This window comes from Meleagris gallopavo, chromosome 24 (genome assembly GCF_905368555.1).
Source record: "Meleagris gallopavo chromosome 24, MGAL_WU_HG_1.1, whole genome shotgun sequence".
In the NCBI taxonomy this organism is placed as follows: domain Eukaryota; kingdom Metazoa; phylum Chordata; class Aves; order Galliformes; family Phasianidae; genus Meleagris; species Meleagris gallopavo.
Window position 1 is genome coordinate 2,903,619 of NC_139427.1, and position 27,390 is coordinate 2,931,008.

The 27,390-nt window shown below is 43.1% G+C and overlaps 4 protein-coding genes across 5 annotated transcripts in view; 2 read left to right on the forward strand and 2 right to left on the reverse strand.

Moving 5' to 3' along the window:
* Nucleotides 1-1,610, reverse strand: part of KAT6A (lysine acetyltransferase 6A) — a 31,133-nt gene extending 29,523 nt beyond the window's left edge. The window contains exon 1 of the mRNA XM_085242907.1: nt 1,483-1,610. The gene's annotated coding sequence lies outside the window, so the exon portion shown is untranslated. The remainder of the gene's footprint in view (nt 1-1,482) is intronic.
* Nucleotides 605-5,292, forward strand: LOC146542837 (uncharacterized). The gene is made up of 3 exons (XM_085242693.1): nt 605-635; nt 909-1,847; nt 5,160-5,292. The coding sequence occupies exons 1-2, from the start codon at nt 605-607 to the stop codon at nt 1,844-1,846; spliced, it is 969 nt and encodes a 322-aa protein (XP_085098819.1). The 3' UTR covers nt 1,847; nt 5,160-5,292.
* On the forward strand, nt 4,777-13,721 carry AP3M2 (adaptor related protein complex 3 subunit mu 2). Its single transcript, XM_003212405.5, has 8 exons — nt 4,777-5,383; nt 7,003-7,174; nt 7,654-7,791; nt 8,318-8,403; nt 9,078-9,211; nt 10,080-10,287; nt 11,449-11,593; nt 12,035-13,721. Exons 1-8 carry the CDS (start codon nt 4,796-4,798, stop codon nt 12,133-12,135), a joined length of 1,572 nt encoding a protein of 523 aa, XP_003212453.2. The 5' UTR covers nt 4,777-4,795; the 3' UTR covers nt 12,136-13,721.
* A 707-nt stretch (nt 13,722-14,428) lies between these two features.
* Nucleotides 14,429-25,793, reverse strand: PLAT (plasminogen activator, tissue type). Of its 2 annotated transcripts, none has more exons than XM_003212406.5 (14): nt 25,635-25,793; nt 23,981-24,082; nt 23,199-23,238; nt 22,649-22,780; nt 22,173-22,286; nt 21,119-21,293; nt 20,467-20,558; nt 20,065-20,239; nt 19,637-19,722; nt 19,068-19,263; nt 18,441-18,577; nt 18,201-18,341; nt 16,441-16,589; nt 14,429-15,680 (listed from the first exon to the last, which is right to left on the reverse strand). In XM_003212406.5, the coding sequence occupies exons 2-14, from the start codon at nt 24,059-24,061 to the stop codon at nt 15,522-15,524; spliced, it is 1,677 nt and encodes a 558-aa protein (XP_003212454.1). In that variant the 5' UTR covers nt 24,062-24,082; nt 25,635-25,793; the 3' UTR covers nt 14,429-15,521. The 2 variants fall into 2 exon arrangements, with proteins under 2 accessions (XP_003212454.1, XP_085099037.1); XM_085242911.1 differs by lacking the exon at nt 14,429-15,680 and adding an exon at nt 16,084-16,242.
* Between the last annotated feature and the right edge of the window lie 1,597 nt (nt 25,794-27,390).

Sequence of the window (27,390 nt, forward strand, 5' to 3'; positions counted from 1 at the left end):
ATTGCTATTTAATACTGCAAAAATTAATTCTATACAACCTGGAGGATGGAAAAAAATAAAGTGTGCTCTTGTTGTTTTGATCTACAAAGTTAGCAGGAATTCCACACCAACTTTTCTATCAATGCTGAGCACAACCTACGATAACATTGAAAACATACATATGTCAAGGATCTGCAAACAAAAAAACCACAACCAAATGATAACAACCCAAGCCAGCAGTCCTCTTCATTTCTGCACACAGAAGACACTGCCTGGAATTTGAATAGAAAACAGTAGGAATAATCAAGAGTCTTGAGCAAACAGCAAGGAACTCTCAGATCTCTTCCAGGAGCATAAATCATAGACCTGACTCCCTCCCGCTAAGAAAAGCCAAGACAGTTGTTCCATCAGGTAAAAAAAGTGAAGAAACACAGCTTGAGATTGTCATTAAATGTGCCACTGTAGAAAAGACTGCAAGTGTATAATCCTCTATACATGAAGCACACTTGAGGACAAAGTAACAAGCGATCACATACAAATGAAAAAGGATTGCTTGTGTCACTGTTAATTAAAGATGCAGATGTAAGGGTAGGAGGTTCTATTTTACAGTCTTCAGTTCTCTTCAATGAAGACTTTCCTTAGCGTGGTAACAGTGTGTGTGTAAAAGCACACCAACCCTGAAGAATTCACGATCTATTTATTAAAAGGGATAACGTTTTTTTGCAAGGTAGGCTTCATCCATAAGCCAGGTGTTCTCTCCGTTCTCTTCCAATTTGATTTCTAGCAAGTATTCAAGGAGTTATCAACGCACCGAGCATATTTACATACAGACATCAAACCGCACGGCTCCAGCACTAGAAGGACTCACAACTACCGCGCTGAACAGCAGCGTTAAGCTCCGTGCTCGGAGTTCTCTTTCTTTTCACCAGCAATCACGAAAGGCACAGCTCCGGGCCGTTACATAACCGGCTCAGGACCGTCCCGACGCCGTTCGCTCAGCACGGCCCTGCACCTGCTACGGCTCCAGCCCATCCCTCTCCCGGCCGGGCCGCACGCACGGCGCCCCGCCTCAACCCAGAGAGTCGCACCGGGGAATCCGGAGCCGCGTGCCCGCTGCAGCCAGGCGCCGCTCCGCTCCGCTCCCCACCCCCCGCGGCCGGGCAGCGCACCCAGCGCCCGCACCGCTCCGGCCGGGCCCGCGCGGAGCCTCATCCGCGCTCCTTCGCGCCACAGCTGGAGCGCGGCCCGACCGCGAGCCCGCGGCCCGACCGCGAGCCTCGCCTTAGCCGCGGCCTCCCGAGGAAAGCGGCCGGCCGGGCTCGGGGCGGCGAGCGGCCCGGTCCGGGCCTGGCGCAGAGCGGCGGCGGGGCCGGAACAGGCCGCGAGCCCGGGGAGCCCGGCGGGCCTTCCCCTTCCTCGGGCCGCGGGGCCCGCCGGCCGCCCGTCCCCGCGTTACCCGGCACCGGGCGATAGAGACGGGGCGATCCTGCCGCCGCTACTCACCGAACGCCGCGAGAGACGGGAACCGAGAAGCAAAGGCCGAACGGCGGCGAAGCCCGAAACTGACACGGCGGCCATCTTGGGTCCGGAGCTCCGCGACGGGGGGAGGGGGCGCGGCAGCGGAACAGCCCGCGGCGGGCGGGGGCGCCGCCCGGGAACAGCGCGGCGGGCGACAGCGTCGGCCTCGGCCCGGGGCGGCCCTGAGGAGCGGCGCGGGATGGGCTGCGGGCGAGCGGCGCTCCGGCGGCGGAGCTGCGCGCCGCGGAGCCGGGGCGATGTCGGCGCGGCTGGGCTCCCGCCCGCTCGGAATTCGGCGGGAACGGCGCGGGCGGACCGCCGTGCTGTGAAAAGGTGTTGCAGCCCCTAAGGTAGGACGGCTGTCTGCCCCGTGGGCTGAGTTCAGGGATGGATAACGGTATCGCGCGCCTGCCCTCGTTTAGTTAAGCAGTTTCGGTGACTTTCTGACGTCTAAGATTTCTGCTGTTAGGTTTTTAAGGTACAAAAGACAATGTTCTGAGTGAGATATGAGTGTAATTTCCAGAGAATAATGTGAGTATAGCAGAGCTTGCCCATCATGGGGAGGGTGCGGTGATGGTGTAGCACTGCAAACCAGCTGTGTTCCACACAGGTGCACCTCTGGACTCCGTTCTGTCTCCGAATTTACAGGAGGTTTTTTTCTGGCGACCTTTCAGAATTATTTCTTCTTGTTGTTCAGTAATTTAGGACCAAAACCCAGCTTGCTTTCTTCTACTCTGTTTTATTCTCGCGGCACCGGCTAACAGCTGAATCATCAGAATTCTTATATTTGGCAAACTACGGAAGAGAGGGATTGTTTTATGAACATAAAGCTGTTGCCAAACTCTGCACTTTTTTTCAGCATTGATTTTTGCCCCTGAAGATTCAGCTGCTCTTAACTGAGTTGCTTTCAGGCTGTCAGGAACTGAACCAGCAACGTGGAATTCTGTTCTTGCTGTACCTTCTGCCGTATTCTCCTTTATGTTTCAGGTTATATAAACTCCTGAGCCATTGTGGAGAAAAGCATTTACTAACTTTCAGAACAAAACATGATCCTTCTGCTCCTGATCCTTCCATTTGGAAGCAGATAGGCCACATTCCTGCAGCAGCAAGCAGCAGTGCAGTGTTAAATTCTTCTCAGCAAGGGATGGGGTAATTCTTAGAGAAGTTTAAAGTTCAGATTAGCATCCCAGATACACAGCAACTCCTCAAAGACCAGTGATTTTGACAAGCTGTCTCTCACGATTAGTTCTTCATAAGCCTATAGGACTGTGAGCAGAAATATATTCCCCTTCTTCCCTCAGCAGCCTTCACCTCAGTTGTGCAGGAAGAATTTATTATGGTGGTGTCTTTTGCATTGGCTGTAATGTTCAAAATTACTGTAAGAAAAATAAATAACAACATGAACTGATTAAACGATCAACAGTTTTGATGAAAAGCACAAGCAGCCAGAGATTGAGGTTTTCAAACAGTGTATGTATGATACAGGAAAATTGATAAGAAGTATCTCATGACTGTAGACTTTAATTTCTAGGTTAAAAACAGAATGGTTTGAGTTTCTCAGAGAAGCTGGCAAGTGCATAAAGGCTTTCTGTTGTTCAATTTAACCATGTGCTGCTGCTTTCTATCTATGATGCCTGTATGATTTCTGATAGCACAACAAGAGCCTCTTAGCAATGATGTTAAAACCATACATAATTGTTTAAATTTAGAACAGAACACCATAATTAAATGGTGTATACCTCTTTGTTGCTCTCAAATATGTAATTCATTGCAGTGTTTTGAATTAGGCATTAAAAAAAAAAATCTTGCTGCTTAAAAACTCACTTGAAAACAGATCTTAAGTGTAAATGGCAGTAAGTAGGTCAGTTCTCCTTTCTGCTTTTGTAAAAAAGTTAACCATTTGTATGCTGGATTAATAAAATGTGACCTCGGCATGAACAGCCTGACCTCTGCCCCATTTTGGGGAGAAATAGTTACAACAAAATAGGGAAACTGGGGGGAAATAGTTACAACAAGGTCTAACGTAAGCTTTAAATGGCCCCATGAAGAACAGGTGGCAGCAGATCCGAGCCCACCGGTGCTTTTGCAGCAGTCCTGACCAGTAGGCTTCCTTCCTTCCCACGCAGTAGGAGCCGTATGCTCATGCAATTCTTTTTGTGCAGCAAAAGAGGCTGCTTTTCTTTTCCTGTATTGGAGCAATTGATCACGGATAGAGGCAGCGGTACGGCCGATGTTATTTACCTGGACTTGAGCAAGGCAGGCCTTTGACATGGTCCCATATCCTTATCTCCAAATTGGAGGGATGTGGATTTGATGGGTGGACCACTTGATGGATAAGGAATTGGTGGAAAGGCTGCAGACAAGGTGGTGATCAATGGCTCTATGTCCAGGTGGAGGCTGGTAACAATCGGCGTCCCCCAGGGGTCTGCCTTTGGACCAGTGCTCTTTAATATCTTTTTCCGTGACACTGGTGATGGAATGGGGTGCACCCTCAGCAAGTTTGTTGATGACACCAGGCTGAGTGGTGCGATTGACACAATGGGATGTCATTCAGAGGAACCTCAACCGACTTGAAAGGTGGTCTTGGATGAACCTAATGAGGTTCAACACAGCAAAGTGCAAGGTTTTGCACTTGGGCCGGAGGAATCCCAGGCATCTATACAGACTGGAAGGAGCGGTCCTTGAGAGCAGCCCTACAGAGATGGACCTGGGAGTCTTGATGGATGAAAAGCTGAACATGAGCCAGCAGTGTGTGATTACAGCTCAGAAAGCAAATGGGATCCTGGGCTCCATCAGCAGAGGGGTGGCCAGCAGGGACGGGGAGGTGATCGTCCCCCTCTACTCTGCTGTTGTGAGGCCCCAGCTGGAGTACTGTGTCAAGGTCTGGAGCCCCCAGTATAAGAAAGACAGGGAGCTGTTGGAGAGGGTCCAGAGGAGCCACAGAGATGAGCAGGGGCTGCAGCACCTCCCTACAAAGACAGGCTGAGGGAGCTGGGCTTGTTCAGCCTGGAGAAGAGAAGGCTGCGGGGTGACCTCATTGCAGCCTTCAATACATAAAGGGAGCCTACAGACAGGAGGGGAATCAACTGTTTGAAAGGGGAGATAACAGCAGGACAAGGGGAAATGGTTTGAAGTTGAGGGAGGGCAGATTGAGGTTGGATGTCAGGGGGAAGTTGTTCGCTGTGAGAGCGGTGGGGTGCTGGAACAGCTGCCCACAGAGGCTGTGGATCCCCGTCCATCCCTGGAGGTGTTCAAGGCCAGGTTGGATGGGGCCCTGGGCAGCCTGGGCTGCTGTGAGATGTGGAGGTTGGTGGCCCTGCGTGTGGCAGGGGGTTGGAGCTTCGTGATCCTTGAGGTCCCTTCCAACCCTGGCCGTTCTGTGATACCAGTCTGGCGCAGCGTGCCCTGCGCCCCCTGCTGGTGGGACGTGCCCTGCGGCGCGGTGCGGCGCTCCCCCAATGGAAGCCGTGCTGTTTGGTGCCGCTCTGTGCGTCATCACCAGCGCGCCTCTCCTCGTCCGATCGGGCTCGGCTGGCCTCGGGTCGCTCCGTTAGAGCGCTCGCTGCGAAAGCTCGCCCCGTGGGTTGCTTTCCTGCCGTGTGACGGCGCAGTCATGATCCACAGCCTGTTCCTGATTAACGCCTCCGGGGACATCTTCCTAGAGAAGCACTGGAAGAGCGTCGTCAGCCGTTCTGTCTGCGATTACTTCTTCGAGGCGCAGGAAAGGGCTTCAGAAGCAGAGAACGTACCGCCGGTCATCTCCACCCCGCATCACTACCTGCTCAGCGTGTACCGCCACAAGATCTTCTTTGTGGCCGTTATCCAGACGGAGGTGCCTCCTCTCTTCGTCATTGAGTTTCTGCACCGTGTCGTTGACACTTTCCAGGTTTGGCTCACGTGGAGGAAGGGCGCGATGGTGTTTGTTGGTGGGTGCTGGGAGGTTAGGAAAGGAGAAGCCTGACATCGCCACTGTTGCAAAGGATGACAGTGATAAAGAGGAGAAAAAAGGGAGTCTTTTGAGTTAGCCACAATTAGTTTTCTCTTTTTTCTCTCTCTTAACTCATATCCCGTACCTGCAAGGATTTAGAATGTGTGCTTTTTTAGTATTAAATGGGGAGGTTGGTGGCCCTGCCTGTGGCAGGGGGTTGGAGATTTGTGATCCTTGAGGTTCCTTCCAACCCCATTCTGTGATTCCGAGTGCTTGCAGTAGCTAGGAATTAATTTCTCAGGTTGACGATGGATTCGAGATAAATGTTGGCTTACAGGAAGGAGCCTTCAGCAATCAAGAACTGCGTTTCTGTTTTGCAATCTTCTATCTTCTAGGGGCTGCGCTTGTGAGACCCAACTGAAGTTGGTTTCACAAGTCTCAGAAATTCTCAAAGGAAATTCTGCAATTTGTGTACCTTAGTCTGACAGTCTGCCTGCACGTTTACAGCACAATGTGTCTTGGAAGGGTACCTTGCTACCCAAAGAAGTGAGCTATAGGAATTGCCTCAGAGCAACTGCATTTCGTCTCTGCTGACACGACTGTGAGTCGACGGTGGATGCAGAATGCAGAACGTATCTCTCTACTGCCTGCCACCAACAGGATTGTATAGTCTGGGTTTGAATTGTCTTGTGATCAGCATCCTGCTGAAATACAGGATGTGTTAGTGCTTGGTCAGATGAGCATCACGTGAACTTTTCTTCCAAATACTGGTCAGAATGCAACAGTAGGCTCTGAATTATGTTTCATCAAGTTCAGAGTGTGATTGACTCTTTGTTTATCCCCAGAGTTTGAATCCAAGCAGCTTGTTTGGTTGTTTTTTTTTGTTTTTTTTTTGTTTTTTTTTGGTGTGTGTATGCGTGGATTTGACTTTCTTTTGGTGAGACCTGTTAGCTTTAGGTTGCCTGAGGCTGATTCTCATGTTGTGCTGAGCTATTTGGCCAGGTATGGCTTGAGCGGAAAAGCAATTTAATTGGAATTTCCAAATATTGTTGTCACAGGTAGATTCCCAACCATCATTCTGCAGTGTGGTGGTTTTTGTTTGTTTGTTTTGAACGCCATCAGTATTATAGTAACTAGGTAAAAGCATTATTACAGTCAAAATCTGAGTTACTTTTATTGATATGGGAGTCTTTTGTTTCGTGTTCAAGCCAAAACATTCTTCAGGAAATTGTTTATTTTTAGTTAATATTCCTCCTTATCCAGTTGCTCCAGAGCTGCTTTCAAATGCCAGTTGAAAACTCTTGGCTATTAGAGTGAACCCCATTATATGGAAAGGAAATAGATGCATACAACAGTGCAGTGATTTGGCAGCTTTCTGGGGCAAAGGTGGAGGTATGCTTAGAGTTGTGCTTCTTGTTGGAGTGTTCAGTATGATGTGCTTCTGTTAACATGTGGAGTGTCAGTGCTGTTTCACCTGCTGCAAGGAGAAGCTTGATTGATTTATTTGTGGGAGAAAATGAACTGAATGGTCACTTATATTCTCCTCTAGAGATTAAGTAATTATTTCTTTTGCACAGGATTACTTTGGCGTCTGTTCAGAGGTGATGATCAAGGACAACGTTGTGGTGGTTTATGAAGTGCTGGAAGAGATGCTAGACAATGGCTTCCCATTGGCAACAGAATCCAATATTCTCAAAGAACTGATAAAGCCTCCAACTATCCTGCGAACAGTAGTCAACACCATCACAGGTACAAGGAAACCAAAAGTAGATAAACTGGTGTGACATGCCCCTAAAATCTCTGGTTTACAGTGATGGTTTCCAGTAGGTCAGAACTTATGTATACCAAATAAAAAGAATTGACAATGGAAACTCACAATGAACTTCAAAGGTTTTATTTTCAGGTTCTTTGTTAAAACTACTGCTCGTGTGTTCTCTGGCAGTACTCCTACATAAGTCAAACTGGACATAGGCGAAGAAAATATATGTTGTTCCATGCCCTCCTAAACCATAGCACAGATCTTTGGGGGTCTCACGTTAGTGCTTGTGGATGTGGAGATGCTAATTGTAGAATTGTAGCATACAAATACAAACAATGAATAATTGCTCTCCCACAAAGAGACAGAGGTTTCTTGGAAATGAATTGCAATCTAGTGAGGTGAGGCCAGGAACTTGTTCTGGAACATTGGCTATGTTCTGTGGTTGATGTGATTACTATTCTTCTTCCAGGAAGCACTAATGTGGGTGACCAGCTTCCTACAGGACAGCTATCAGTGGTGCCTTGGAGACGTACTGGTGTGAAATACACCAACAATGAGGCATATTTTGATGTTATTGAGGAGATAGATGCAATAATTGACAAATCAGGTATGGAAGTGGCTTTTTGCTAAGACCAGGGTAACTTGTTCTAATAGTCTTTGTTTTCCAAAGAGGTGCTCCTTCATGTAAGTGTGGTTTTGTTCCTCTTCTTACTTTGAAATGCAAAGTTGTAGGTGCCATTCAGTCAAACATTTTAGAGAAGTATCAAAACTTTCACTTGTTCTTTTCCTCTGACTGCTCATAAGGTCTTGTGAACAATTCTGTACAGGGAAAACAGAAGGTGACTAGAAATTCTGTGCAGGACTGTCTCCTTAGTTTTAATGTATCTTAGATTTACCAGAGTTGGGAGCTACTGCTGTTGCCCATTGGGATGGGCATTATAGATGTCAGTGTTTCTTGTTTGTATACATCTCTAGAAGTGTTTGGAAGTGAGAAATATGTTGAACAGACAACGTAATGTGTGGCGACACTTCATAAAGATATTAAATTCCCTTCTTCCTCATTAGTAATTTTTTCATGTTGTGATGACTTTTAATAAGGTTCATATAACCTTTGTTTGCTTTTATTGTTGTAGGTTCTACAATTACTGCTGAAATCCAAGGAGTAATTGATGCTTGTGTCAAGCTGACTGGGATGCCAGATCTTACCCTGTCCTTTATGGTAAAGCTCAAGGATGTATCTCTACTTAAATATTTTGAAAAGAGTTTCTCAGCCATGCCACTAAGATCTCTGGTTTACAGTGATGGTTTCCAGTAGGTCAGAACTTATGTATACCAAATAAATAGAATTGACAATGGAAACTCACAATGAATTTCAAAGGTTTTATTTTCAGGTTCTTTGTTAAAACTACTGCTCCTGTGTTTTCTGGCTAAGTTTCTGAGATTTGGTGTTTAGGCAAATATCTTAATGAGTTATCTTTTTATGAATGTGCATCAATGTAATTATTTGACGTGACTGAATTTGCTAAGATAGACTAGAGTAGTTTAGTTTAGCCTATAGGGATAAGCAAAAGTTAAAGCATGTTCCTGAGGGTGTTATCCAAGTGCATCTCAGATGCTAGCAGGCACAGGGCATCAACAGCCTTTCTAGAAGCCATTTCCAGTGTTTGACCACAGTAATTTTCCTCTGATATCCAGTCTGAATAGGACTAAGAATACTGAGTACCACTATGCACAGATGTAACAGCATCAGCTAGCTTAACATGCCTCAGTGTAGATACGTTCAGATGGGGACAGTGTCAAATGGTAGGCCCTTCACAGACAGAAAATTGCAAAGAAGAATTCAAGCAGTTACTTCAGCTGGTTCTGCCTTCATTAGCCTCTCTTTTATTTCAGAACCCTCGGTTATTGGATGATGTCAGTTTTCATCCATGTGTGCGTTTTAAGCGCTGGGAGTCAGAGAGGATACTCTCCTTCATTCCACCTGATGGAAATTTTCGCTTGCTGTCTTACCATGTCAGTGCTCAGAAGTAAGTGTTGAATTTAGAGATGCAAACTGTGGAATTTGGATCTTCCTGACTAGAAGGAAGGAAGGGCTGGGGGAATCATAAGAATAAATTTGCTTTGAAAGGTTAGGTGGCTTGTTGTGCCAAGTGAAGTAGGAGTGCGTGGTAACTTGTGCTTTTTTAAAATGTGGTGTCTCACTGTTTGGAGCAGTGATTTTTTGTCATTCATTTCTAGTCAGTCTGCGTTTTTTCAAAAGCAAGTAGCAAGTAGGTGAACAAACTAGAGTGGGAATGAATTAGGCAGTATTGAGTAAACAGGCTGATAATTACCTGTATTTATAAAAAACTTTAAGATAAAACAGAATAGTCTGATAATCCTGATATATATTTTTTTCTTTGTGATGTCTTTCTTAATAGAACTAGGAATTCTGAAAGCAGGCTGATGATAGTTGAGATTACAAATGCTAAGGCATTTTGTTAAATCTTATCAGACTTAAGTCAGTGAGAAGGAGCAGGGGAAAAAACAATTTGAAAGCAGGCAGTTGAAGTGCTGCTGCACTGTTTGGGACTGCTTACTAGCTTGATGATGACATGTAAGAAGATTCTGCTGTCTATTGCTCATTTCTTCCATTATACTGGGTGTCTTCACTTGTCTTGGAGGATGTAGAAAACTAAGATATGGAAAGTTTGGTTTAAAAAAGAAAAAGTAATTAAGGCTTCAGGACAGCATTCTGGATTTGCTCTTGGATTAATAAGATTAGGATGTCCTTCTCCTTTAAGAAGATCACGTTTCCTGCAGTCCTTCCTTGTATTTTTTTTTTTACTGGGAACAGTGAAAACCAAAAATGAAGGCGAAAAGTTAACAAGGACTCTGTTCTTCTCTTTATTCCAGTCTTGTGGCAATTCCTGTATATGTTAAACACAACATCAATTTCCGTGATAGCAGCTCACTGGGACGCTTTGAAATCACAGTGGGACCAAAGCAAACTATGGGGAAGACTATAGAGGGAGTGATGGTTACCAGCCAGATGCCAAAAGGTGTCTTGAATATGAGCCTCACACCCTCCCAGGGTACACACATCTTTGATCCAGTTACAAAGGTGAGGAAAAATTAGATTTTGTTTGTTTAATTTTATCCTTTCAGCAAGTGAAGTTGAAGTGCTCATGCTTAAGAGAACATTTCTTTGAACGTTGATGCCATGAAGGCAGTATCTTTTCTTGGGATGTGAACTTAATATATTCCTGTTTCTTGAACAGTTGCACACAGGAGGTTGTCTTAAGCCACACGGCAGGTAGCTGAGAATGGATTGTATTTCTGGATGTGTGCAGGAAGTCAAGGATTGGTGTTGTACAATGAGGCACGAGTCCAGTGAAAGGCTTACAAATTTCTGCTTATCTGATTATCATGCTTCATACTGCCTGCCAACATTGAATCCTTTGCGAGCGCTGAGGATTTGTGTTTGTTAGTGGGTTTTGATCCCCCAGCACATGCACCAGGATTCTTTTTTTTTTCTTCTTTTTTTCTTTCTGCAAGCTGTAAGGTTTATCTGTAGTAGAGCATCAGGCAGCACTACTTCAGCCACATGGGAGGTGATTCTGCATTAATTATGTCACTCTTACCCATAGGAAGTAAAACTCATGGCACAAATAGTGGGGATACTATTCATGATATGCTTTTGAGAAACATCACTGGAAAGATAGGAGCAGCTGTCTTTGTTCTCCCTAAGTCTTTGCTGTATTTAAAGCGGAGGACCTCAGACTTGATTGAGGAATGGGTATCCAGTATGAAAAGGGATAATGAGCGTAGTGGAAATGCTAAGACACAGTTTGAAACACCTGGTGGGAAGGCAGGGCCAACCCAGGGAAGCTCAGCTGCATGCAGTGCAGTGCACCTGAGGGAAGGGCTAGAGCCAGGATCCACTGCTTCCAGCCCTCATTTAAGGGTTGGCAGTGGAGGTAAGGGTATCTTGCTGGAAATCCCAGCCTGCCTGAGGCCTTCTAAAGGTAAGCAAATTTTCTTTTGTTTCTGCATCTACAGCTGCTGTGTTTGGGCTTGTCCTCATTTTCTGCAGCCTAGGACTTTGCCATCTCTCTATTATTGCTGTACTTTCCATCACATTACAGCACTACACTGAGACAAATTACTTTTTTTCGGAGAGAAACAATAAAAGTTGGCATTACAACAGAGTTTTTCTTTAGAGAGTGTTACTACTTAAATGGTGGTATTTCTGCTTAACTGCTATATTTGCTGTTACTTGTAGTTGCTCACGTGGGATGTGGGGAAGATAAACCCCCAGAAGCTGCCAAGCCTGAAGGGTAGCATGAATCTGCAAGCTGGGACATCAAAACCAGATGAAAACCCCACTATTAACCTGCAGTTTAAAATTCAGCAGCTGGCTATATCTGGTAAGTGACCGTCAGATAAAGAAGCTGAATGTTTTCTGCTCTGCCAGTGCTCACTCTGCACAGCTGACGTAGCTCTACAGGCCTTCTGAAATACATTCTGACAAAGAATTGTATGCTTAAGCAACAGTTAAATGGATTTTTTGGGGGTTTTTCTCTCTGTTCTGTGAAACGGCCTATCTACATCCTCTTGCATTTCTTATGACCCCATAAATAATTTCAGAGTATGGCTGTGTTTGTAAGAATGATTCTGACAATTAATAATTGTCAGGTTTTCTTTGTGTTCCTTTTTTTTTTTTTTCCTTTTTATTTATTCTTTACTTACAAAAACTTTCCCTATGCTATCTGCCTTTCTAGAATGGTCTTCCTTTCCTTTATCCTGGAGGTCTGTCTGCTGTATTTGTGGCAACAGTCAGTCTTATTCTGTCTTTATTTGTTTTTTAGGACTGAAAGTGAATCGCTTGGACATGTACGGGGAGAAGTACAAGCCCTTCAAGGGGATAAAATACATGACTAAAGCTGGCAAGTTCCAAGTCCGAACCTAGAAGATCATGAGAGTGAGGGAAAACACTTTCTTGTTTCTCCTGTCCCTAGCTGCTGGATACAGCTTCTCCCTGGTCTGTCTATTTAGGGTTACTCCCTTTCCTTTGGTAGCATGAGCAGGATAGCCAATGCTTACATGCTAGGGAGGAGGGAAAAATAGGGTTGACCTGAAACTATCTCATCCTTAGCTGAGCCTGAAGAATTTGCAGCTCTGGCAGATGGGAGAGGACTTCAGGTCCCTTGGGACCAGCAAGTCAGATATCTAAGTTTGTATCACCTTCATCGTTCTGTCTTACAGGAAATTCTAGGGATTGTTTTTCCAACTCCTGTTCCTTATATTTTGGCTGTGTTTTATCCCTTTGAACGTGATGTGAAGTTCAGTTTCCACAGAGTTCAACTGCAGAGTGATGGTCTGGCATCGGCCCTTCTCCATCACTGGATGTCAGGTTGGAGAGCTGTAGCTTTTGGCAGCAGTGAAATTGGCTGGCTGTGGTCCTTTGAAGGGGCTGAAAGAAGTGGAGAGGTAGATTGTCTCAACCAGGATGGGATTTTAAGAAGCATGAGTTTGGGGGAGGTAATGCAGAGGGAGGAAGTGGAAGAATTGAACTTTTTTCCTTAATATTTCTTAATCTGTCTTGGTCATTAAGTATCTTAAAGATTTTGGGATAGGCTGGAAATTTGCCCAGATCTTAATATGAAATCCTGTGGAGAGCTGACTGTAGCACTTATCTTGTAACTAATGGGCGGTGATCTCTGAATGTAGTTCTGTTTCTCTTCTTATGTCCTCAGTATTTAGAGGTAATTTTTTTCCAAGTTTCTTTGGGTAGTTGGGGCAGAGGCGGGGGAAGAATTTGTATGGAGATGTAGCACTCTGATGGAAGCCCTTTTAAATTGAAACTGCAGCAAAGTGATGATGGTCACTATCCTGTAGCATATTGGAATCTCTTTTTCTTTCTGCCTCCCTATTACAAATGAAGGTGATACTGCTGTTTTCCTGCTCACTGGTGTCATTATCTCAAATAATTATGTCCTGGTACCATTGTAATATTCCCGACTGTACTTCATTCCAGTTCCAATCTCAGTTAGCTGCTGTGATAATTGGTGGATTCAAGCCTGATTTCTCACTGAGACTATGTCTTCTGCAAGAGTTGTTGCTACATATGCCCATCCCAGTCTGTGCTGCATCTCTCTGTAAAGCTTAAATACGAAATGAGAGGCATATGAACAGTTTTGTATTGTTTGTAGTGTGCTCTTTGGCCACTAGATGCCAATGTGTTAATTTCTTGGTAGGAGAACTGGTTCATAAACTGCTGTACATGTGATTACAACACTTATCAGGTGGCTGTCCGATCCAGCATGTGTAGTCCATGCTTGTGAACAGAACAGCATGACCCTAAATAAAGAATAATGTGCTCTCTGTTTTTCCTGTGATGGAAACTAACAGTGGATGAGTGGCATTTTGCTTTTGGAATTACATTTTTCAAGTGCAACTGATGAATGCCACAGCAGATGACCTCAAATTGGGAGCATGTTCATTGCAAACATAAACTTCAACAAAAGCATAAATAAAACTGATTTTTACTTCTCACCCGTGTCATTTCAGAGTGGTTTGTGTGGGCTTTACAAGATACACAGTCGAAGTTTTAGAAGGCATCTATTAAAGAACTTTAACTGTTAGGAAGTAGACACCACTTAGCATTGCACTGCAGTGTATTGCGTGGCAATTGGAGTGCAAGTAATGTTTGCTTAGATAATTAGTTAATTATCAAGTTTCTGTTTTGTGATGTCATTGTTAAACTCATTCTGCTTTCTGTTAGAGGATAAATGCAGCCTTCGTGTGATATGATCTTTACTTTTAGATAGATGTATGCCTAGCAAGCTCTTGAAGAGGCTGCAGTTAGACTTATCCTTCTGCTTTTGTAACTGATGGTAATGCATGGAAATTATGTAGTCAAAAAATGAGTGTTGGTTCTGTGACAGGTAAGGCTGTGTTATGATTTTTACCTATTATTTGTTTATATATTTGGTTCCTGTAGGGAGGAAAAGCAACAGCAAGAACAGAGTGTCCTAACAAGCATGCCATTCTGTTTTTGCTCAGATAGCTTAAGCTTAGTCTCTGCTAACAAATTTGTTCCAAACTGAAAAAGCAAGTGGTACATGGATAAGTAAGCAAGCAGCACATGCCTAAACATCTGTTATTTCTATTGGAGTTGGAAACCAGTGTAAATAACCAGAGTAAAACATCATAAGGACAGAGCTTAATCCTAACTAGAATTATTCTAATATGCATCCAAATAAGAATTAGCATTTTTATTTACAAATCCATTGTTAATACTGTGTTACAAAGAGTGCAGTTGTAAATTCAGTGGAGTTAAGTGTGGATTATTGTCTTGCTGGACAAGTTTAGACCTGTTGGTTGTTCTTACAGTGGTGGAAATCTTACTGTTAAGCCAGACAAGTACAGAATAACTTACAATACCTGCATGGTATTTCAACAACAACAAAACCAAAAAAGCACACCTTTGGAATTGTAAAGAAAAGTACATTGAAAGACTTATTCTCCCCCCTTCTCCCCACACACACAAGTGTTACAGCAGTGTTTTTTTGAAGTGGACATTGCACAGTGTGTTATTTTTGCTATGTGAGACCCAAATGGGGATAACCCAAGCTAGAAAAAGTCTATGTAGAGTAAAGGCTCAAGCTCAACCCTTCTTTGATTCACCTTGCTGCAGGCAGTTGTATTTTGAGTAAGAAAGTATGTGTATTTCCATTGCACTTCTTTTTTTTAAATGATGTTTTTTTCATATGAGTTTGTGAGACTTTCTCATCTAGCCCATTGTTTGTAGGGAGATATTTGTCTTGTGGCTTAAAAGCTAGAAAAGAATATTCCTCTAAAGAGGAGGGATGAGGAAGGGGTTTGTGGGAGTAAATTTGAATAATGAACATATTTCACAAAGGAGATTGTTGAGGTATGCCCTAGGGCCGTGTTAGAGAAGACGTGTCTGTGTGTCTCTTGAGTCTTGATGACCTAAAGAGGGAGATGAAAATATCAGGAAATGAAATCAGTCTCATTTGCCTTAAGTTCACCCCTGTTCCCAAAATGACGTAGCTCACATTTTGCAAGCCAGAATTTAGTTTCAGTTCTACCTGTGTGATTTGATGGAAGGAAAAAACTTAGAGGTGCAAGGGGAAAGAGCAAGAGCTGTGATAACCTGCAGTAAGAAAAGTGGAGTACTCTGAAAAACTGCCTGTACCACCCACAGTAGCATGTCTTCCTTGTATACTGAAAGTCATAAGCATCTGGACAGGTAGGATGCCCTGTCCTTAAAACACCTCAAAGCAGGTTGTAAGGGCACACTCGTGGGATTATGGATAGTTACTTCCTTCCTCAGGATTTCATGTTGTTCTGAATCCAGTTAAGATAACGGTTCACATTTGTATAAACACCAGGAACGTCTTTGCGGCCGCAGCCAATTCCCCAGCTGATGATTCCTATTAGATGCATGCGATTATCCTTCATGCAGACCAAAGGCCCTCCAGAGTCACCCTGCAGAAAGGTACCACGTTAGTAAGAACCTCCTTTTTTTGTATGTTCTGCATTGTTTCCCTATTCAGTGGCTATAATGGTACATTAGATGCTCCTTAAATACTCAGTGCAGCATACTGACAAATCAGGGACACCACGCTTCCAGTGCTCTCAGTAACAGCACTTTCACATAAGTGCCTTCTGTATTTCAGACAGAATTCTTTAGTGCTCCTCTCATATTCTCATATCAGAGTAGAGACCCCAAATGGTCTAAAACTAAGGTGTCCACCCTTGTATAGCACACATTTATGAAACGTGAGGCATTTTTGTTAAGAGACAAGAAATAGCTTTGTTCAAACCTTAAACATCCAAGCTGCTTCATGCTATTGTGAGTAAAGTGTGAGTATTGAAGAGATAGTGAAACTGAAAAGATGCTGATTTTTATTTAGGTATGTTTGCTCACAGAATAGAAAATAATAGGAAACTGCTGAGGTGGGGTTTCCTGTTCAGTTTTGTGGTATTTCCTGTATTTAGAATTTTCAGTCTGTATTCTGGTTTGCTTGAGTGAATGTAGCTTGCATTCCTAATCATGAGGAAAAGATGGAGAGGGAATTAAAAAAGAAGACCCAACAGATAAGTTCTGTTAAACAAAAGTTCTCTAGAATTTCCTTGTAGTCAGATGCAGGACTTCTTTAAATGATTTTTGTGAAAAGTTCTGTTAGTTAATTATCAAGAATAGACCTGGAGGGGAAAAAAAAAAAAGGAATAAAACTGGGTTTACCTTACAAGCATCATCAAGGTGCCTTGTGTCTCCTGCACATAACATGTTGTCTGTAACTGTCCTGTTGTGTAGATGCTTTGTGGTGCACCGACTGGCTGGAAATAGTCTGACGTGGCCTTCCTTCAGGTGCTCTGAATAAAAGGGAGAAACTGAAAGGGATGTGAAGATATGTGAATATAAGAAAAGAAATAATTTATATATATATATATATATATATATACAGACAGGTTTTATATAAATATATATTTCTTTGCAGTTCAGTTTTTTGCAGTTTGGGAGAGTACACTAATTAGTGGCAGGAAAGAAGGGTGGCAAAACTAGTATTTCCTTGCCAGGAGTCTTTTTTTAATTATGGAGGTTCTGCTTTGCCAGTGAGAACAATTTAAATACAGTTGAAAGACAATTTTGCTGCTTCAGCAAGCTCAGAAGCTACAGATTTTTACAGGGTGCAAATTGCTAGGTCTCTTGGGGGGTCATCTTTGCATGAGTGACATCAAACTAAAGGAAGTGCATCTAATAATCACTACATCTATGAAAAGGGATCCTGTATTGGATTTGGGTTAGTTAAAAACAGATGTCTTCTTGTACAAAATACTGAATAACTAGATAGGAATGCACACTCATGTTATCTTGGAATGGAATTGATTTATTTTTGCCTTGCATGTTGGTTTTATTCTTCTGCATAGTTGCAACTGCATGAAGTTGAAAATTGGCAGGACTGTTTTTCAGACTGATTTTAAATTATAATTGCACTGTCCTTTTGCTCTGAAAGAGGGAACTGTACTCTCTATGGAAAAAGCTAAGGACTAGCTTTAGCTCTTCTAAAACATTTTGTGATATGCTTGTCTGTTGAAGCTGTATGTTAAGTCTGTTCCAAAAGCCTTAATAGCTCAAATCATGATTTGTCCTTGTTATGATGGATGCTTCACAGTCTCTGCCTCAGTGTTTACAATTTAAAGGTAATAAAAGTAAATGCCAGTAAGGTTAGAGCTGCTTTTTCTTCCTTTTTGAAATACAGGTTAGTCTATATGTACTTCCAGACAGGTTTTATTCCAGGCTTTTTCTTGGCTCTGGTTTTTAAAGTAGTTCTATTTCAAAACCATTCCTGGTGAGGGGGTTGATACTGCATGCCTGTCAGTGTTCACGAGGGATTGAGGGCATAATCAGAAGACTGTAATTTAACTTTTGGTTAGCCCTGAAGCAGCCAGACAGTTGGATTTCATGACCTTTGTAGGTACTGCCCAATTGAACTGTTCTGATTAATTTGGCTGACCTTTTAATATATATCCAGGACTTTTACACCCTTAGCTTTTTTTTTGTTGTTGTTGCTAATTGCTGTACAGTCAGTATATGTTTCTGATTAATGCAACTACCCACAAATGCATGGTGTATTAAATCTTGACAGAAATGGATTTCTGTGAGAATGACAATTTCTAAGTTAATAATTAAATACAGTAAATCGTACAGCAGAAACGTGGGAGCCTTGTCTGACAAACTTTGCCTTATTCATCATGCCATTTGCTGTGTTTCTACTGTTTGAGAGTTTCAAGGAAAACTCTGCTAACCCAGGCAGCTGACAGATCTCAGATGAATGAAATAAACCAAAACTTGTTTTTATGTATATTCCAGATAAAGGTATATTTTGGGGTGCTAATGTAATTCCATGAAATAATTCAGGAGTCACAAATTAAACAGTATTAAAGGCTTGAGTTCTTTGGGGCAGAGGACCTAGATTTAGCCACAATGCATCTTCTACTTACATTCTTCATTTCTACCATAACCAGAGATCTCACATTCAGTCCAATCAGGCAGCTGCAGGTCTGGTGTTGGGAGGCAGGCTGCTCGAACAGTGTCTGTTTCAATAGCACAGTCTTCTGTGTCTGAGTTCAACTGCAGCAAAGCTGAACAGCAGGGGGAAAAAAACAAACAAACAAACAAGAATCACCACTTGACTAACATCAAGCTTTAGCAAATCACAACCATCAAAAAGAAATTCTTACCAATATCATTGTTGTAATTCTCTGAGTCATATCTCTCGTGTACAATGTAGTTCTTCACCTGAAACTTTTGTTCCTTCTCCTCTGGAGTTGCTCGAGAAGTCCTGCCCAGCACAATCTTCAGCTGATTAGTACTAAAACTTTAAAAATGAAAGCGTATTTAATTTCTTCCATTGTTAACTGGAGTAGAGCCTTACCTTGAAGATGTGCTGTTGGAGCTTCTCTTACTTTAGTATTATTACTACATCATCAGTCAGGCAGTTTGATCTCAGATGTCCCATTTGCTTTAGTTCTTGCACTAATTGCTTTGAGCCACCATGGCAAAGCTCCTCTGTAGGTCTCTTGCTGTTAGATGGCTCAGCATTCTGTGCTGACAGCTTTGTTCTTTAGCTATTTGATATTCTGCTCTGGTACCTCAATGCTTGTTTGTCCAGTAAATGCCTGCCTGTAATACCGATCACATTTAATTATAATTCATTACTGTAGAATGACTTAGTGGAGTAAATGTCTTTTTCAAGTCTTTCGCTCTTCCAGTAAGGCTAACACTGGATGCTTCAATTTTCCAGGCTTTTTTTTTTTTTTTTTTTTTTAAATCGTGATTTCCCAAAAAGTACCAAATCCACAACTCACCCTTCTTCAAAACAGTGAGCAGCTGACAAAACCCAGCAGGAACTGATCAGAATTCCTCCGCAGAGGAAATGCTCTCCGGGTGCTCGGCGATACTTCACAAAGATGGCAGCTTGCCACGGGTGAGCTTCAATGTCTGCATAGGAGCCAACTTTAATCCGGTACTGGCGTGCTCTGTGCTGCCGTAGGCCACAGCTGGCTGTAGATGACAAACAAATAAGTTTTTTGTTCAGGGACTCTTGCAGCGAGCTGGGGTCAAGAGTCTGTTGGTTGTCAGTGCACACTGAGGCAGCCTGACCCGAACTGTTCAGTATCTGACTCATTCCTGTTTCCTAGGAAACTTGTACTGATTTGAAATAACACACTAAAGAAACCCTGTCTTTCCTATTTCCTCGTTCTGTGATCATTTCATCTGGCAGAGGAGGTACTTCTGTGACAGCTGAGGCATAGAATCTCTTTTTATCCTAAGGAGCTTTTTTTCCCCATCTCTTATTTTACTATAAGAGGCTTGCAACATTCAGTACAGTAATGCTGTGAAGAAAGAGCAGAATCAGGAGTGTTAGGATCCTTACAGCAAGTAGGCACATCGCAGTACTCCCATGTGAGCTGTTTTCCTTTCAGTACGTGGCACCAGGGCTTGCTGTCATTGTCAGGATTCCTGCAGTACAGGAAGGAGAAGAAAAACTTGTATCACCAGATCTGCAGAGCTTAGGGAGAAGGAGACACTTAAGGACAGCAGATGGGGTTTTGAGTGTACTCTTTTTGATCTTTTTAGAGACACAGGAGGCACAAGGGCGTGTTAAATTTTCATTTATGGAGTCTGGTGTTAGAGAAGTAGAGGCAGACCAAGTGGAATGAAAATGACCATTGGCAGTGAGTTTGATTCCCAGCCGTAGCATCCCTACTCTGCTTTAATAACTCATGTAAACAGCTAGAGCCCTGCCTCAACATTACCACAAGGAAACTTGTTTTTAAGTTCACTGCATTACTGAATACATACCTGCAGAAATTGTGACTGCCAAGGCCTAGCTGGTAAGCATCTTTTCTCCAAGCAGTATATAGCTTGCTGGCAATGATTTGAGAATTCCACCTCAAACAGGTAGCTCCAGAACTGGTAACACTGTGACTACCTCGGTAATCTGTGCCTCTTCCAGTTTTGCAATTGATGTTTCCAGCTTAAATAAGAAAACTGCATGTTAAATGGTGCACGTGAACCATCAGCTGTTCCAATTGTGATTTCTGTCAAGGCTTCTATATATTAGCTATACTTATCTCAGGCTCTGTAATAAATATTAAAACCTTAAACATGGTTTAACATGAGAATATCTTAACCATGGAGAACTCTAGAGCTGCCATGACTTGCTATATATCTAAAGCCCATTCTCTGCCCTCCTGCATGTACCTTTTGAACAGGAGGGCACACTGCAGTGTTCCCAGGTGTACTTTCCCCCTTTGTAGACGTAGCACCAAGGTTTGGAGTCCTCATCTGGGTTTCTGAAAGAGTTATGACATTATGCATCGTTATAAAGCTATAATTACTAGTCTCAAGTGTGCCATCTAGTTCAGTAACTTGATTGTGCTTAGCAGTGAAGGGGTGAAGCAAACCTGCAGAAGTCATTTGTATTCTTATTTTAATTATAAAAGCATGGAGGTGAGGATGAGACAGCTAGTAGCAAGAGTGGATAGCTTGTTTGTGCAGTTTAGATCATGTGCATGAAGTACTACATTGTAGAGTTCTGAGGAGTGTCTCGATCTGCAGGCAAATGTGATAGGAAACTGGCTTGCAAAGAGAGTTTTTAACACAGAAGACAGCAATGGGCACAAGGGAAAGGCTATGAAGTGAGAGAGGCATGCATTTTGTAGTCTGTCAAACATCCACTCTTAGATGGTTCAGAAATAGAAATCTATCAGTTGCTGCTCTTGGACTGCAACGTTTGCACCTATTCCCAGGGTTCTATGGGTGGTACTAGGCTGTTGCAAATAGCCTTTTTTTGCCCTAAGCTCTCAGAATAACCAGATTCTTACAGCTCTAATGTGTTCTGTGAGTCCCTCACCTGCAATAGTTGTGATTGCCCAATCCCAGCTCAGCAGCATCCTTTCTTCGGCCGTTGTATTTATGGTCCATCAAGCCATTGATGTTCCAATTCAAGCATTCAGCCCCACTCTCTGTTACGCTCCACGTACCCCTGTATGTTACTCCAGCATTTTTGTAGCACTTAACTTCAGTATCTGAGCAAAAGGGAACAAAAAACAGCATCACAAATTCTGCTTCCTCTGACTCTGCTCTGTTTAAAGTTGGCTCCAGATGCCTTGTCTCGTAAGTCAGTGAAGCATCATTCCAGGCAAGTTCTACATATACACAAATGTCTTTGTCTTCAAAACTTAGTATTTTATCAAGAGGCCAGAGAATCGTAGAGTAGCTTGAGTTGGAAGGGATCTTAAAGATCATCTAGATCCAGCCCCACTGATGTGGGCAGGGTTGCCAGCCACTAAATCAAGCACCTGATCAGGCTGCACAGGCCCCAAATATCTCCATTGATGGGGCATCCACACCTTCTCCAGGCAACCTATTCCAGCACCTCACCACTTTCTGAGTGAAAAATATCCCCCTAACATCTAATCTAAACCTCTTCTCTTTTAGTTTAAAACCATTCATTCTTCCTTGCCCTATTGCTGTTAGTATAAAAAGTCTGTCTCCCTCCTGTTAGTACTGGAAGCTGCTATAAAGTACTGGAAGGCTGTAATGAGGCGTCCATGGAGTCTCCTCTTCTCCAGGCTGAACAAGCTCGATGCTCTTATTTTTAGGAGAGGTGCTCCAGCCCTCTAATCATCTTTGTGGTCCTCCTCTGGACTCACTCCAACAGTTCTACACCATTATTGTGCTGGGGACCCCAGATCTGGATGCAATATTCCACCCGAGGCCCCATGAGACACAGAGAAACCCACGTGTCCTTTTCTAAAGTTGTTTGAAGCATTAGCTTTACCACAAAAAGAGGCAACTTAGTGGAGGGACCCCTGTACAGCAGCAGTTTCTGAGTACCTAATCCTTCTGCACTGCATGGCTAAAGCCAGCAGCGTTGTTCACAATAACTGGAGTAGCATACTTACCTATTTCACACTGCTTCCCAGAGAAACCGTGGTGACAGAGGCAGATGAAGAGCTGTGGTGAGTAATACGCCTGTGAACACTGGCCCCCATTGTAGCATTTATTTCTAGTGCAGGCTGTGGAATAAACAAAAGCCAGGAAACGATTTAAATTCACAGAATTTAAACAGCTGGCAGCATGCCCATCCGTCCTCCTCCTTCAGTCTCCTTTAGCCTGTTCTACTTTCCCCTAACATGTGTATGTAGTGTTAGACTCTTTCCTTTGCTCCATTCTCTCCATTAACAGTGTCATAAGCTTTTCTCAGCCTCTTGCCCATTCCTCCTTAGTTCTGTCTGAGTCAGTGTATACTGATGCTTTCATTTCAAGCCAAATTTTGTGTGATAACTCCTTCCCTGACAATGGAGTTTTTCTTTAGGATGATTAGATGGATAATTTGTCATCTCCCACCCTTTCCGTTCTTTTTCTTCTTCATACTCACCTCTGATAGGCACAGTGTGGCAGTAACTCCGACCACTGTCACACCTACAATACTCTATTCTGCTCCCCGAGAGTCTCAGCCAGCTCCCCCTGTGCTGGTATATTTGTCCAGATGAATAGTCTTTGCAAATAGCTGTAATTGGAGAAAGGGAACCCTCTTTTAAAGATTCATGGAAAAGACCTTGCTGAGCAAAATAACTCTCTCTTGCCAGGGTAAAAAGTATCCACAAAGGGATAAATCAGTCTAACAGGCCACTCTTTCTTATTCCCAGACTCAAGCTATCACATTTCTGTCACTGTTATGCTGCTGAATGTTCTGTTCTGCTAATGACCATCCTCATTATGACTCTGAAGAACAGAGAGAGAGGAGAACATTGTTCTTTAAGGTGTGGATGGTAATACTCTATTTTGTCTTCTGAATCTGCCATTCTCAGGGTTGCTCCCCAGCCATGGAAAACAACTTTCAGGCTCCATTCCTTCAGTGTCATCTCCTTTCCTCTCCTCTGTTTTTAAAGCCTCTGGGTCATGCAGCTGTACTTTGCCTGGCTTACCTCTAGATCTGGCTCCCCGTTTGTAACGCATGTGCAAGCCCTGCAAATAGAGAAGGTGAATTCTGTGAGTAACTGCTCTCTTAAGGAAACTGAGAGAATAAGTGCCCTCAAGAAGCCACATCTCTTCTCGAGGTCTTGAAAATCAGGAAACAGTGAAAACTGTGTTAAGTGTTTCAGCACGGGTACTGAAAAACAACAAATAATTTAATTAGCACAGATTATCAGGTTACTGCTTGTCACTTGAGTGATGTGAGTTTGGTGGTGTGTTGTACTTGCATCATTTGTGAAGTATTTATGTGCTGGTGGAGCACTCCAACTGCTAACTAAAGCTTGTCTGCTTTCTGCTATTTGAGGGAGATCCATGAAAATAATTTGCAAGTGTGTAAATGTGAACAAGCAGTTGTTTTTGCTCAGCAGCTTTTGCTTGCAGTTCCCTTGCGAGTACTTTGATTAACTTTCATTTTTCAGAGCATGTGTTAAGAAGATTAGTCATAAGAAGAGCTCAGCATGGACTGGACGTGCCTGCAATGATGCGTGATCGTTCAGTGCAAGACTTTCACTTGCTACCCATCATATTTAAATACTGAAAGTGGACTGGGAGGAAGGAGCAGAAAGGTACAGATGCATATCCTGCAGCCAATTATTTTTCTTCCTCATTTCTAACAGTAGAACTAGATCCTTCCTTTGATACATACGGCTGGAGTCAGTGGTAAGAAGAGCTGCTGAAAACTAGGTTAAGTGTCTGAGATGGCAAGAGCATTACTTGATGTATTACCTCTTACCTGGCACTGAGCAGTCTTGATTGCTCCCACCAACAGGAGGAGACTTAGGAGCTTGCCTTTCATTCTGAGTGTTTTCCACATCACCTCCAGAACTCAAGTTGTCTATGGAGGTAAAAGAAAAAATAAACTGTTGAAAAGGATGTTTTACAGCATGAATGACTTTCGAAGCTTCAGGTTTAAATAATGAGAATGCTTTTTACATTAAAATCCACTTTCTACTCCGCAGCTCTCTGCAATTCAGTCTAGTTGTGAATCCGGATCTTTGCCTCCACTCATCTCATTTGCTTTGAAAATCTGCTTCTTCCCTCATTAGAAATTAACTTCTTCCCTGGAAAAGTTCTTCAACAGACCTGGTTACAAATAATTATAGGAAGGACATTTGGATACCGTGATCCTGCTGTATTTCATGTTACTGTTGCTTAATACATACATGTATTGGCTTTGAGTGGGAAGTTTCTTGGCAGAAGCATGAATTTGGGACCCTGTAGCCTCTGACTGCAAGGAGATAGATATGTCACAGTCTTGTACTCAGTTCTCTTCACCCAATTTGTTTCCTAACAAAGGAGGCAGATGGTTTCTTTCACTGAGGCTAAGAAATATTGTCTGAGTGCTGCCTGGTTTTGAGTATTCATTGGACAGAGAACACATTGTGGGCATCAGGGGACATCTTCACAGCAGTGTCAGTCCTGGGTACGTGGAAATGTTGATGAAACTAAGCAATGTATATTCTTTCCTTTGCTGGCCAAAATGGCATCTCTTATCTCATTCTCATATCATAAAAATGCAGATGGTCTAATATGTATAAGTGGCTCGTAGTCTTTTGCTCTACTGCATCCTTTTTTCCTTTTTTTTTTTTTTTCCTGTTCCAGCTGGTTTACATTACGGTGCTACACCCTTTCTTTTCTTCTTCCCTTCTCCTATGCCTTTCCAACCACGAATGATTGGTGTCCTACTATACATGGAAAACTGTTAACACATTTTAGCAGCTACTTTTCAGTCTTGAGAAAGGTACAGTATATGCCAGTAGATTGGAATGTTCTGAGTGATAAGCCCTATCAAACTGAAACCACATAGCTGTTTGAAAAATACTGTGTTTACAAAACTCCAAGTGGAAACCTGCCAGCAGTGTGCTTTCTGGTAAAGTTCTCTTAAGCAGTCACAGACCTTGAGTTGACCTAAAGAATGCTGCAGATGTACTGGTTTTGCTGAAGCATCGTTATCAGTAATGCTTTAAATTACACATTTCTACTATAATTTGTTAATAAGAGCTGAGTAATACTCGCTCTCTTAGTACTATCTTACAGATATGGCATAACACCTTAAAAATTATTTTCTAAATGCAGCTTAAAAGGTCATTGGTAGTGATTTAAAGTAGCTCCCTCTTCTGTTTACCCCTCAGTAACCTAGAGAACCAGAACTCCCTGCTGTTTCAGCCTGAGGCTGTTTGCCCTTTTACTGCTTGCTGAGGCTTGAAGCAACTGGACGCTAGAAGTCTTATCCAGCATTGTATGTCTTCAGAAACTGAAAGGCAATAGCTCAGTTGGTTAACTGCCCTGGTATTTTAGTAGAATTTATTAAAAGCATTTGATGATAATTCCAATCATGTCGAAAACAGAAAATGCAATTTTTTAAATGGGTACAGAGTAGTACATACCTTTTTTGCTTTTCCTCTCTTGTTTTCTGCTGCTGATTGGCTTCCCAGACCAGTCTGTTTTTACGTTTTCCACATCTCTGTTACAATCTCTGAAAAGCTCCGTGCTACTTAAAACTGCACTGAAAGGGGTGGAGCCTTAAGAGGGCAGTAGGGTGTGCTTCCCACTCCTCCAAGAGGAAAAATAGCAGCCAAGATCTTGGGATGGTCTGGGACAGAGTGGCACATGTCCAAACTGTGAGGTTTCTGCATGGGACAGGAGGAGAGCTGACTTGTGGATTTTACATACTGGATTTTGCAGCCAGTTTGCTTTGTTCATTCTTTATTCTAATCAGAGAGCAGATGCAGCCTTCAAAACAAACATTTCTGCATTAGACACCTTAAACTTCAGTGAGACTGAGAATAGTTGTATCCCCTACGGAGAGCTGTTTTGTCTCATTGTGCTTCTAGGAATGCAATAGGTAGCACCTCAAGTGAATGCACAGGTGTGTTGTTTCTAACATGACCAGAGGCTGCAGGCTTAACAGTAATGCTGAGAAACTCCTGCTTTGAGCTGGAGCAGTGTGCTGTAGTGGAGTGACATCCCTCAGAATCTTGGGCACAGAGACCTTGTGTCACAACATGCCTCAGTGTGCTGGAAGAAGAAATCAGAACTCTCGAGTTAATTGATAACAATGAAGAAATGTTAGGAGCTCTAGGTAGAAATAAGGAAGAGCATGTTAAGGACCAGAGCTAAATGTTCACTGATAATGTCCATCCCAGAAAATGAAACTTCTCAGCTAGAGTGAAAAAAAACATCAGTCACGAAGTACTACATTATGAAAGTGCAGCAGCCAAATCCAAATGAGGAATTTTCTAACTGAATTTAGAACTGAAAACTATGGATGATACAGTCATTACAGTAGTAGGTGTGTGCAGACTTTTAGGAATTTATTCTCTAGAAATTGGTTTCTGATAAAATTTAGTGCAAGCACAGACAGAAATAGCATATGAGGGACTCCCATTTTCAGGAAGTAAGTGCACAGATTCCTCTGTCAGCAAACACGTTAAGGGTCAATTTGAACACTGGAAAGAGGAAACTATTTCTCTTGAATGTTTAGGCCTTCTCTGTATGGAAATCTGTGTCAAGATTGTCATATGTATCTCTGAGTAAAACTGCAGGTGTTCACGTAAATGCCATAAATCTGCTTTAGGAACAGTTGGAATTGACTGTTTCCAGAGGAGTCTGTATTGAGAAAGGATGGTTGGGCACTGCTGAACAAATGGGTTAACTTCCATTTCTTTTAAAGACGATATTTTTTTTTTGCTACTGGAGTTGCTTCTGCAGCACTGCGTCCAGGGTTGGAGCCCCCAGGACAAGAAAGACAGGGAGCTGTTGGAGAGGGTCCAGAGGAGCCACAAAGATATCAGGGTCTGCAGCACCTCCCTACAAAGACAGGCTGAGGGAGCTGGGCTTGTTCAGCCTGGAGAAAAGAAGGCTGTGGGGTGACCTCAGTGCAGCCTTCAGTACCTAAAGGGAGCCTACAGACAGGAGGGGAATCAACTCTTGGAAAGGGGAGATAACAGCAGGACTAAGGGGAAACGATTTGAAGTTGAGGGAGGGCAGATTGAGGTTGGATGTCAGGGGGAAGTTGTTTGCTATGAGAGCGGTGAGGTGCTGGAACAGCTGCCCAGAGAGGCTGTGGATCCCCGTCCATCCCTGGAGGTGTTCAAGGCCAGGTTGGATGGGGCCCTGGGCAGCCTGGGCTGCTGTGAGATG

Excerpts from the sequence above, each read along its gene's own strand:
- LOC146542837 (XM_085242693.1), top strand. The coding sequence starts at position 605 with ATGAAGACTTTCCTTAGCGTGGTAACAGTGT. Across the intron at positions 636-908 it reads CCTTAGCGTGGTAACAGTGT|CAATCACGAAAGGCACAGCT; the intron begins GTGTGTAAAAGC and ends TCTTTTCACCAG.
- PLAT (XM_003212406.5), bottom strand. The coding sequence starts at position 24,061 with ATGTGGAAAACACTCAGAATGAAAGGCAAGCTCCTAAGTCTCCTCCTG. Across the intron at positions 20,559-21,118 it reads GGCAATCACAACTATTGCAG|AAACCCAGATGAGGACTCCA; the intron begins GTGAGGGACTCA and ends TAACTCTTTCAG. Across the intron at positions 18,342-18,440 it reads GAATTACAACAATGATATTG|CTTTGCTGCAGTTGAACTCA; the intron begins GTAAGAATTTCT and ends CCTGCTGTTCAG.
- AP3M2 (XM_003212405.5), top strand. The coding sequence starts at position 4,796 with ATGTGGAGGTTGGTGGCCCTGCGTGTGGCAGGGGGTTGGAGCTTCGTG. Across the intron at positions 9,212-10,079 it reads TACCATGTCAGTGCTCAGAA|TCTTGTGGCAATTCCTGTAT; the intron begins GTAAGTGTTGAA and ends TCTTTATTCCAG. Across the intron at positions 10,288-11,448 it reads TCTTTGATCCAGTTACAAAG|TTGCTCACGTGGGATGTGGG; the intron begins GTGAGGAAAAAT and ends TGTTACTTGTAG.